Source organism: Impatiens glandulifera, chromosome 5 (genome assembly GCF_907164915.1).
Source record: "Impatiens glandulifera chromosome 5, dImpGla2.1, whole genome shotgun sequence".
NCBI classification, from domain to species: Eukaryota; Viridiplantae; Streptophyta; class Magnoliopsida; order Ericales; family Balsaminaceae; genus Impatiens; species Impatiens glandulifera.
In genome coordinates, this window is record NC_061866.1 from 41,478,639 (window position 1) to 41,490,802 (window position 12,164).

At 32.6% G+C, this 12,164-nt stretch overlaps 1 protein-coding gene across 2 annotated transcripts; it reads right to left on the minus strand.

The window, feature by feature from the left end:
* Nucleotides 1-1,699: 1,699 nt before the first annotated feature.
* Nucleotides 1,700-10,809, minus strand: LOC124937681 (COP1-interacting protein 7-like). Of its 2 annotated transcripts, none has more exons than XM_047477983.1 (14): nucleotides 10,692-10,809; nucleotides 10,418-10,609; nucleotides 9,574-9,753; nucleotides 8,609-8,729; nucleotides 8,488-8,527; nucleotides 8,095-8,147; nucleotides 7,963-8,015; nucleotides 6,575-6,727; nucleotides 6,240-6,424; nucleotides 4,477-5,807; nucleotides 3,488-4,381; nucleotides 2,791-3,193; nucleotides 2,310-2,378; nucleotides 1,700-2,237 (listed from the first exon to the last, which is right to left on the minus strand). In XM_047477983.1, the coding sequence occupies exons 2-14, from the start codon at nucleotides 10,474-10,476 to the stop codon at nucleotides 2,185-2,187; spliced, it is 3,594 nt and encodes a 1,197-aa protein (XP_047333939.1). In that variant the 5' UTR covers nucleotides 10,477-10,609; nucleotides 10,692-10,809; the 3' UTR covers nucleotides 1,700-2,184. The 2 variants fall into 2 exon arrangements, with proteins under 2 accessions (XP_047333939.1, XP_047333938.1); XM_047477982.1 differs by having other exon boundaries at nucleotides 6,234-6,424.
* Nucleotides 10,810-12,164: the final 1,355 nt, after the last annotated feature.

Consider the following 12,164-nt stretch of genomic DNA (forward strand, 5'->3'; position numbering starts at 1 on the left):
AAAGTGATTGAATACCAACTATGTCTATCCACCAGGAGTTGCAATATCATGGTTGTTCTCTTATCAAACTTTGTCTACTTCCTCTCTAATTTTCAATAACACACTAATTCTTTTTCTTTAGATCTCATAAACCATAGTACCAGGAAAACATAAGCATCTTATTTATAGTTGGTTACTAAAGTTTAGAATATAATGTATTATCTTTATCATGGGTTTTTCTTGATGAAGCAACTAGTGCACTTGACCAGCTTTTGACTACCATCATGAATGATTGTTGTCATTCATAAGAAAGGGTTGATGAACAATGTAAAAAAAAATGAAAATTGTGCAACTTATTTGACACAACTCATCCTAGTTGTATGTTGTTGTTGTTTATTAGGTTAACATTCTGAATTATTAAGAGATCTTGAGGGAGCAAATTCTCAACTAATAAAACTTGAAGAACTAAACAAGGTTTTGGATAGTGAAATCGATTATGAAAGAACAGAACTTATGAGGGCTTCTAGTAGAGGTCCTAGAGGATCAAGTAAACCCTTGTCTCATTTGGTTTTCCATGTTGAAATTAATAAAACCCCATCTACAGACTACGAGTTTCATGAGCCTGAAATCGAACTTGCGAAAAATCCTCCACTGCCCGTTCCTCTTAGCCGTCTCATTCGCCTCAACAAGCCTGAAATCCGCACAGCGAAAAAACTCTAGCTGGCCAATTTGAAATTTTCGTGGAACGTCATGTCGGACCGAATTTTGGCTGGTAAGATAGGTAAAGGTATTGATGAAACGACCATTTTTATTATAAACAAAATGGAGCTTCAACTTTGAATTGTGTCCGACAAAGGTTTGATGTTTTTTTCATAAAATAAAAAAAATGTCTTTTATCCTATCATATATTTTTGTTTTTAAAATTAATTTGTCACATTCATAAATGACATATTATTTTTAAATTGAGAATTTGTCTTTTTTTTAAGATTTATACATTTTAATTTGTTGAAAATATTTTTTTATTGACTAAAAAATATATGAATTAAGAAAAGATTTAAGAAAATCCAAATAGATTTATTTTTTTACAGAATTTTGAAGACAATAAATGCATTTTAAAATTTTTGAATAATATTTAATGTTTTTTTCTTCTTATAATTAAGAGTTATACTTAGATATTTTTCAATTGAATATTTTAAAATACAAATATTAATAACAATAAATATTTTGTTTTTTATTTAAATGATTTTTTGATATATTTATTATTATTGTTATTGTTAATTTGTTATTATATATATAATAATAATAAGTTTAGGTATAACTATCAACCAGTTTATACCTTATATGAAAGTGTAGTATATGCTTTCCTAATGATTTTTTATAAAATTTATTATATGTCAATTGCTGAATAATTTTCCAAAATAAATATCGTTTCAAATTATTGCATGGAAGCTTCAAAACCATTTGTCAAGAGACAAGAATGAGGATTAATAGCTATTCAGGTGGGTGACGCCCCGGTTCATCACAAATAGATGTACACATATTTTATTTTGTTTATATATATCAAAATGAAGTCGTTCTAGAGCTGTTCTGGTCTGATTCAGCTCGATTCTTTCGGGTCGATCGTTCATGTAAAGAAGGCATAACTAACATCATGTAAGAAAGTAATTATTCATGAAACCAAACCAAACCAAACACATTTTCTTTTTTAAATGGTAGGAGTAGTCAAACCTACACCATCTTTTTTATTTAAACAACCAACATCATATCCTTATATAGATGATAAATAAACTAACATATTTTCATGTTTGGAATGAAATAGAAAAACTTCCATTTCGTTTTAGGCTCAGAAAAAATCAAAATCTAAGGAAAGGAGACCATATTCTCATAGAAGAACAGAAAAAATCAACAAAATTAAGTAAAAAGATTTATGGTTTATGCCATTCTAGTAAGCAAGGCTTCAATTCTACATGTGTGCGAGAGAGAAGTACCTCGAAAAATCGCCTGGATTTTACACTCGACACACATTCTGTTCTCTTCCCTTTCTTGCTAAATACATCTGGAGTAGTAGTAATCTCTCTACGCCTTTGTTGTTATATCGTGCATGCATGCAAAAAGATAATATAACCTAACGGGGCAAAAGACATTCTGGTTCTCCAATTTTACCTAGACTCTAAATGGCGAACGTGACCCTGAAAACCTGAAATTTCAGCAGGTCTTGCTACGGAAGGGAGAAGTCAACAGCGAGAAGTGGCGCGAAGCTGAAACAATAAAAAAATATCCAGATATATCAAATACCTTAATGGACAATTTTAAAAGCTATCATCACTTACGCTTCTGTGATTTAGAGCCAGAAGTTGGAGGAGATTCATCCAGCGATATCAGATTCTTCAACGTGCGAACTGCAGGGAGAGGAGAGTAATCAAATATCAGGCACATCCATATGATTTATATATAGATTAACTCAGATAACATTAAAATTTCTATTATAAAAACTTATAAATTGTTCTAAACCTTTATCTTTTAGTATACACATCAAAATTTTGAACCAAATTAATCAGAATTTAATCCATTACACATTAGATTTCAACTCCTATTCAATAAATACTAACTTATTAAATCTGTCTTCATTCGATTATCTTATTATTTTTTATCAACCAATTTATATTCATTTGATAGTATCACAACCCTATATTTCTCATCTTCATATTGATTTAATGCTTTTACAGTTAGCACTATTTTGTATGTGTTTTCCTTTGTGGGGAGAGCATGTAGAATGAAAGGCATGCAACAATTAAAGGACTTTTATATTACCTTCTGAATAAACTGCATTCGTGGTGGCGGTTTCACCTGCTTCAGAACCATAACTTGCATTATCTGACACCAATTTTTTTTTACTTGATGATGAACTACGATTCTTCTTTCCAAATTGTAAAAGCCGCTTAAACCCTTTGGGTGATTCTTTCAACTGAGGTAACATCTCCGGCATTTCAGGAATCCTTTCCAATTTCAGGCCATTAGATCCAGAAACATGAATCTTGGAAGTTTCTGCAACTGTCATATCTAACATCACTGAAGGTGCTTTTGCATATTCTGAGTTTCCATCACATTTGTCATCAAAGGAAGATGGTCTAGCATAAGGGGCTTGATAAGGTTTCTCCACAGCCGAGTTCCCATCAAACTTTTGCTGCTTTTCCTCAGAAAGTCGAGTCATTTCCTGGAAATCAAAAACAATACACAACAGTTATTCATCGATAAATTAAATTACTGTGCATAATGCCCAACTGAAAACCTAAAAATGTAATTGGACTACTTGTATCTTTTCCTTCTTATTTTTTGTTCAGTTTCATTAATAAGCTCTCAGTTCAAGTCCCTTACCCACTTGATCTACCCTGGGTGGGTTGGACTGTTTGTTTCTTACATGCAATGATAGTGATTTTTTAGCTTATCAGTATATCTAATGTTCGCGATTCAACTTAATATTTAACAGATAAATCCACATAAGCCTTACCTCATGTGCGACAATCCGATCCTGTTTTCCACCTCCCGCGAGTTTACTGACTCCATGCATATGTAAGCCATTTTCAGATTCTTTTTTACCCTTTTTCATATCTATGCTCTCTTCTTTGTTGTCGAACTGTCCTGTTTGTTGACCGACATGTTCAGATGATGCATGGGGAACAACTACAGATGGCTTCCCACACTCGAGCATCACAAGAGTTTTCTCAATTACAGGGTTTTCATGTGTGTCAATATCATTATCACATACTGTTTGTTTAATACTTAGTTTAAATATCTTGGCCGTTTCTACTTTCTCTGTCATCTCTTTGGCGGCTGGTTTGATTCTACCATCTATAGTCCTTTTTACTTTGCTTTTTGTTGGGTTTATAATAGGAGATACTTTCTTGCTATCATTCTCACTTAATACCTTTGGCTTTGATACTGATTCAAGACTTCTCTTCACAGGAGGAACAACATTGGGATTGTTCATTGTTCTAGGCTCTGACAACCTTCTTATTCTTGCCATAGAAGCCTTTGTATCAGAAGCAACACCATTGTCTTCTTTATTTGGATCTGGCAATGAGGAAACTGATCTAACCAACCTATTCCGTGCTAACTGGCTACTGTTGCTTGTTTTGCTAGTTTTGGAGGCACTATTAGAGGTACTGGATATATTTGAAGAAATTCTTATCTTTGATCTCTGCAGTGGAGATGTTGGTCCTGGCTGTGAATCACTGAACTTTGACCCAGGATGAGAGCTGGGAGAAAGCTTAGTAGTAGGCAATTGCTTTTTGCTTTGTGGTGAGTGCAACAAGGACCGAGTAGGGGTAGAACTTCCTTTAGTTGCAATTCTCTTCAGTCTTTCGATCTTCAAAGCTTCCAATCTTTTCAGTTCTTTCTCCTCCTGTAAATAATAATATGTTAAGCATTAATAAAAAGTATAACTCTGATTAATAACCATATCTCATTTTGTTTCATTAGTTTTTTAAGCAACAGTACATTCTCTTTCTTCATTTTTTGGAGGTCAGCTTTGTAACTTCTGAGCTTCTCAGCACGTGCTCGCGCATCATCCAGTGGGCTCATCTTTGACGGTTTCGCCTTCCTTATTGGTCCCACAGACTTCTTTTTATCTGAAGTGTCTGGAAGAGCTTTTGACTTCCTATCTTCATCTAAGTTCTTAGCCACAGTTCCACGGACCTGCAATTTGTACTCCAGATCTGGATCATATCCGGCTGTCTCATTTTCAACTCTTCTTTCAGGCATCAAGTTCAAGTCATACGGCTCATAACTAGATTTATTGTCTTTGAAAGAATTGTATTCTGATTTCTGAAGTTTTGATGGAAGCTCAGAATTCACATCAATGGTAGTCCTATCATCAATACCAATTTGGTCGAGTGTCATTGACCTGAAAGGGACAATGAAGGATTCATCATTTATAGCACCTGGTGAACTCTGACTTAGGTTATTGGAAGTGTATTCAAATCCATCTACTACAAGCGGATCAGAAGAATTCCTGAATTGCTGATGTTCTCGTCCATCAACCATGAATCTGTCATCAGTTGTACTCCTATAGATGCCTTTTCCTCTCATTTCCATATATTTTGTAGCGTTGTGGCCATGACCATCTGGATTTTGGTTTCCAAGAGTTAAAGGGTCCTCACTGTCTAAGTTTGGTTTCCTTTTCATTTGGATATTTTTCTCTGATGCAAACATACCATTATCTGTAATACACTTCTTGTCCTCGTCAGCATCTCTCAATAAAATATTCTGAAATGCTTGCCAGGGCCCACTATCTGTCTCGTTTCCATAGCTCGTTTCATGATGATCATTTTTAAACAATTCTGCCTTTGCACGTTCCCCTTTCCTTTTGAAGGATGCAGGATTCTTATCAATTGCTGTGGAAGTACCATCCCTTGTATCCTGAGATTCTTGGCCAATTTCAGATTCTGAGGACGACTCTGATTCACTATCTGAAGAGTTTTTCCTCTTTGATATGTAATTAATATTCTTGATTACAACACCACCTGATTTCTTTTTACCCAATCTGCTAGTTTTCTTCCTTAATTCCTGATTTATGGATTCATCTTTAATCAGCTCCAAATCATTATTGGGTTGGTAACCATCCATCCTATAAGGTGGTTGGTAAAGTGCACCATTTCCCGGGAAACCTTGGTAGTAAGGCACACCTTGCACAGGATATGTTGGATAGATGGGCAAAGTTCCAGGAGGTGAATGCATTGGCCAGGAAGGGAAGCCAGGATGTGGGAACTGGCCTTGGTAGTATTCTTGTTGTGTTCCTGGACTTTTTTGATCCATGGGATGCCTTTCCTCTGCACAAATTTTGGCATCGTAAATTCAGAATAAGAAATCAATAATATTTGTAATTATCATGTTCAATAAAATGCACTCTTCATCAATGATACCAGAAAAAAATGCTCAAAGTAGGTAATATATATATATATATATGTATATATACATCTATATATGTATATACATTTATAAATGTATATACATGTATATATATTGGGTTCATTTGGACCATTTGTCAGATTTCGGATCCAGATTCGAAACCAAAGTGTTTCCTAATGAAGCCATTGTATAATGGAAGTTATGACTGAGTCCACCACGGTGATGTAAGAAATATGAAACAATGGAAACAGATTGTTAAGCAATGAGGTAAACATGTATTACTTTATTTGGTTTAAGAGATAAGAAGTATGAGTAAAAGCCATGCAACCCAGGGATAGAATCAATACCAGCACCTCCACCTATGATCTCGTTTCCCTTGTTATCTGAAGCTAACTCACTATGGGGTTTATTATTTGAAAGCATAGTTCCTGATGTATTCATGATGTTAGACATTGCTTCAGCTTCTTTTTGAATTTCAAGCAATTGCCCACTTTCATGCTTTCTCTTCCAGAGATCCATAAACAGTGAACAAGCACTCCTGTGACATGAGATGATCTCAAAAGTGAACATTAAATAAATGAATAAAATTACTAAAAGATGGTAGACAACTAGACATCACAGTTGCAGCTGAAGGAAAATAGTTAACAGAATAAACAGGGATGGAAAAGTTGTCTGGAGGTCAACATACATTAAACGTGTAGCTCCAAAGCATTCAGCAAATGACAACAATGGAGTCACGCGATCAATGTCGAACCCAGCAGCCACAGCACGTGCAAAAGCCATTCCCTGTTCTTTCTGCAGATTTGCTTTGCGACTCTCCAGGACTTTTAAAAGCTGAACCCTAAACCAAATATAAAAAGAACACATTTAACCGGAAGCCCAGCACATGGTATATGATATATGAACGGGCATTTTACCAGAGGTTTCTAATATAACCTTGAGTAAGGTTTGAACGCATCTTATGCGCTTTTTAATAAAAGTTGACATTTTTTTTAAAAAAAAACCTTGACTGATTCCAACTGTATAAAAAGATATGACAGGAGGCCAAACCTCAAATATCACAATTCTCTCATGCTTTCAAATCTATCATCTCCCAAGTAATCTAGTTTCTCTTTAAAGAAAGACAGTCATGATAGTTGTAACCTAGTGGCAACAAGTCAAAAAATTGGAAACATCGTTTTTTGGCCAAAAAGGCCCTAGACAACTTAGATCACAGCCTAGCGTCCCCATAAACATCAAGTAGGAGGGAGCCTCATCCATGTAACACATTTTTCTTCTTTTTTTTATACATGTCATTAATCAGCCATGACCTGCATAGTTGACAAATATGGAGCATGACTAGGTCTTTCCTATTTAAAGCAACTAAGATCAACCCAACCCTTGCACTAATGCACATCAGAGAGTAGAGAGATGGGAAAGAAGAAAACTAAAATTTCTTACTAAAATATTTAGTAAGAAATTCTTATTTTCTGCAGTAATATATTATGTATTTATTTTGGACAAATGATTTATTGAGTTACATCAATTTTATTCGAAAAATTTATTACAAAAAGATGATGCTTTATAAATTGTTTTCTGAAATATGGGTCACGAAAACATGTATAACTGATAAAGTGGTTTCATAGTGAATTTATGATAAATGATTTGAAATGGTTGGAAACGACTATTTGGTATATTGACTCTGAAAATGGATTCAAAGTACTAAGATGATTCAACTGCTTTTTTTTGCTCTGCACTTGATTTTGTAATTGCATGTTTGGTAATGGAATATTTGTTCCTCAAGTGCCGCCTATATGGGTCATGCGTCAACGCAAGACTTAGTCTTGGTTGATGGTTCATGCGTGAATAGATAACTTATTATTTATTGATGCTTATGCATCAATAGAGTATTTATTCTTTGTTGATGGCTTAAGCGTCAAATATTTATTCTTTGTTGATGGCTTCTACTAATTATCAAAGTTGATAATGAGGGATTGCAGGACTAGCCTAGATTGTTATTCCATACACTCTCTCTACATACCTGTCAATGCTATAAATGCAAGGTAAGTTTAACAGTAGTCAAGTACTTGTACATACTTTGAACTTTCTTCATGCCTATCAGAACCATTTGCTTCATGTTGAGCATCAGGCTGCAAAAAGGACAAGTCTAATGAGAATGTATGAAGAAGTATACAACAAAGAAGGCACTTCTTTCCAGGAAGCTCGTACCTTGTAAAGGATAATAGCCTTCTCCTCATTGGCATCTGGCATTGTTATGCTGGCTGTTCAAATATTTAAGATAAAAAAGATATAAAATTACTTAAAGGATGAAGATAACATCCTTTTGTTATCATATACAACAATAGTGAATTGAGTGGAGAAATTAGTACTTATTGTACCTACTGCATGAGAAAGACTCCCTAAGTTGTGAATAAAAAAATAATGATCTTAAGTAGTTGACCCAAGATTTCTCCATCACAAACATTTTTAATAGTTCAGAAAATAAATGTAAACAAGTGGAGAGGATAGGAAAGGATATCCAAAAATTTAGGATGGAAACTATAAAAAAACCGCCAAAGTTGAAACCCTTATTTAGGTTAATCCTTATAGTATAATTTTTACCTTCATGGTTTGTCACAGGTTTGGGTTGGCGGTGTTCTACCTGAAAAAATAAAGGAGGAATGGAGACATGAGGATGCCATTTTATCAATAACCTTCAGCTAAATGGCAAAATAAGGCTTACATTGTTCAGTCCCAAATCATTCTTTCCCTGAATAACAATTGCTTCTTCAATTTGTAAGATCTCTGATTCAATTGTATAAACTCGTTCAAGGATATCAGGGGTGCTAACGAATCGCACAAACCTACCACACAAAGAAGACATCTGATAAGAAGGAAAAAATGCAAAGCACCTTTCTCTCAGCATCGTCAACAATAATTTAGAGAAGAATATGTGAGATTTGCAATCAGCCTAAACTTAAAATATAAGAGAACTACCACAATGTACAGGATTGGTTTCTATAGACTACCTAAATTTGCAGTTAACTGATTTCTTCTGTACTTTACTTTTATTCAGTATATTGAGACGTGTAGCCTTCCATTGCAAATTGATGCATGCTATGGTATTTAATACAAACCATAATGAATTTTCTATTTGTGTTTGTTACATATCACAAACTAGATATTGTCAGTATGACATTCTTACTACATATACATGCCAATTCAATATGTATAAAAAAAGAATCAGATGTATATGGAGATTATCCTATAATAATACCATATTAGCTAATAAGGAAAATCAAGTCTCATTAAAAGCATAAAACATGAAATGTATCTTCTTTTTATCCTATGATTGTTAGATGGATCTTAAGGAGCTTGAATATACATTTTTAATATTTCACTTTCTTAGTTACAACATAAATTTCAGGTATAACACATTGAACTCCTGAAATATACAACTACCAGATCAAGAATAAATTTGATATATGCATCTCCTCTGATTTATCTACCAATTCCCAACCACTAAAATCAGAGATGCACATTTTTAAGAAATAGTAATCTGCACCTTCTCAAGTTGCTTTGGCAACTTGAAGAAGCTGAGCTCCAAAGCAAGAAAAAAAATCATGAATCAGCTCATACCATAAACTATATTAAATTGAAGAGAAAAATAAAATCACGAGTTCTAGACAATCAAGGAGTCGCACAAACCTTTCCAGAGTTCCCTTTGTAAACCAGGAAGCATCACGTCCACTTTCAGGCTCAAGTAAAATTGAATAACCACCTTTGGCAATCTGATCCTGAGCAGTCTTCAGGTGCGCGAGAAACGGATTCAACAAACCCGTAGTAATTTTTTCAGTCTTACCATTTGCAGTAATAATTAAATCACACCTGAAACAGGCAGTGATTATTCATTATCAATTCATAACATGAGAAACAAAACATCATGATAAAATTTACAGCCATGTTGCTATTACTATTATTCTTTTGCTAGCAATGTGCCAATGACATATATTTGTCCAAATGAGTGAGTTTAATAGCCCCCATAGATACAAGATGAAGTAGATGAAAACCCACATTATCCAAGTTTACATTAAGTTATTTCTTGTTTCCTAAATCACATGCAAAGTATCCAGCTTTGCAAGATATCTCACTCATATAATTTCATATTCCAAACATGTAGACCCCACTTGAAGACAATTTTTTTATATTCTTGATCCAGATATAGATATGTTTAAGAGCTAATGATTGTGGGTTCATCCTACCTTCCTAATTTATTTATGTTTCTGTATCAGGATCACAGAAACAAAAACATGACCAGATTCAAAAAGTATTTCTAAATGGTTCTAATCTTCAACATAAACAAGTTCATCACTTGTAGATGTAGCCATATGCAATTGCAAATAGAATATAAACCGCAGAGGAACGGTAATCAACATAGGAAGCTTCAATCTTGGTACTCAAAACAACAACACTCATAGAAAAAAAGTAGAAACAAACAAAAAGCTCTATTATTAACAAACCCAATGATGGAAAACCAGACAAGAGAACGTACCTGGTTCGAGTGGGAGTGAGCTGGAAGATAGCTGAGTCTAGCAGTGTACTGGACCTCATTATAGAAGTTTGGATCAATATCTCAAAATCCAATACAATAAAGCTTCCGAATTTGCAAAGAATATTAGATCAACTCTTGATAATGACAACCCAGAATAGACATTATCACCTGGATCTATCAAACACCTCTCTTCTGCATACAAAATAGACGGCGGAACAGCGTCACTTCATAGAAATGAACGAACAAGACAGAGATAGAGAGATGGCTTACTGACCGGAGATGGGTTACTGGCCGGCGATGGGTTACTGGCCGGCGATGGGTTACTGACCGGCGATGGTCGGCCGGCGGTGGCTTCCACTTCTTACAAAAAAGCTGCCGTCTTTCAATTCTTGGTAATTTGGAGATGGTGAATATTTAATGTATGAAAATTGATAAAACTGAGATTGAGATTTCAGTATGCGAAATTACCGGACTGTCCTAATTTCCTAAACGTTACACATGTCTTTTATAGTACTTTCCTTTTCTTTCTACTTTTTACTTTTACTTGGAGAGGATAAAGCCATAAATAAAATATTCAGAAAAATTAATTAAACGGTATCTTTTTAAAAGGGAAAGTTAATAAAAAAAATAGTTATTTTCGTTCAAACATTGCTAATTAGATTATTCCATTTTTCTAGGTAATTTAAAATAAAAAAATAAATATATATGGTTAATGATGATTCTCTAATATAATGTTTTTATTATTAATATTGAGACATGACTCAAGCAAATTCACATATTTTATGTGTTTTAATTTTTTAAACAATAAGATAATTGATATTTTAATTATGGATAAATGAGTATAAAAGGAAAGGTCTAAAATTGTTTTATATTATTACTACATTTAATTTAAGTTAATTGAATGGATTTGGAATTTAGTAGTGTTAATTTTGAAAATATTATTTCATGTTATTTATAAGAAAAAAATCAGTAAAATTTTATATATATATATAAAACTTCACTTGAGAAAGAAATCTAAAAAAAATCAATGTAGATTTATTCATAAATAATATAAATATATATCCATAAATAAATATTTTATTTTATTTATTTTTTTGTCAAAATCACTTTGTTTATATTTATATATTTATTTTTTATTTTAAATTACTTAATTAATATAATTGTATTGTTTAAATCAATATAATATAATATATTAACATTTGTAATGAAAACTAATGAAACGAAATATAATAATTTTTTATTTTTTAACGAAATTTTAGAAATTTTTATTATAGATTATATATATATAATTTTTTGTTTGTAGGTTGCATAATATATAGCCAATTAGTGTGAATATTATGATGATTTATAAGATAAATGGTGATTTTATGATAAAAAGATAAACTAAGATATATATATCTACTTGAATATTGTTTTAAAGTGTTTTATTCAAGATTTGGAGAATAATTTAATTACTTTTTTACAAGTTATATTTATTGATTTTTTTATAAAGTTTTAAGTTAAAATACGATATTATAGTTGTAATCATATTTCAGACTTGTAAAAAAATCAGTATATTTGTATATAAAAAACTTCACTTGAGAAAGAAATCTAAAAAAAAAAAATCTCTGTAGATTTATTCATAAATATATATCCATAAATAAATATCTTATTTTATTTATTTTTATCAAAATCACTTTGTTTATATTTTTATATTTATTTTTTATTTTAAATTACTTAATTAATACAATTGTATTGTTTAGATATA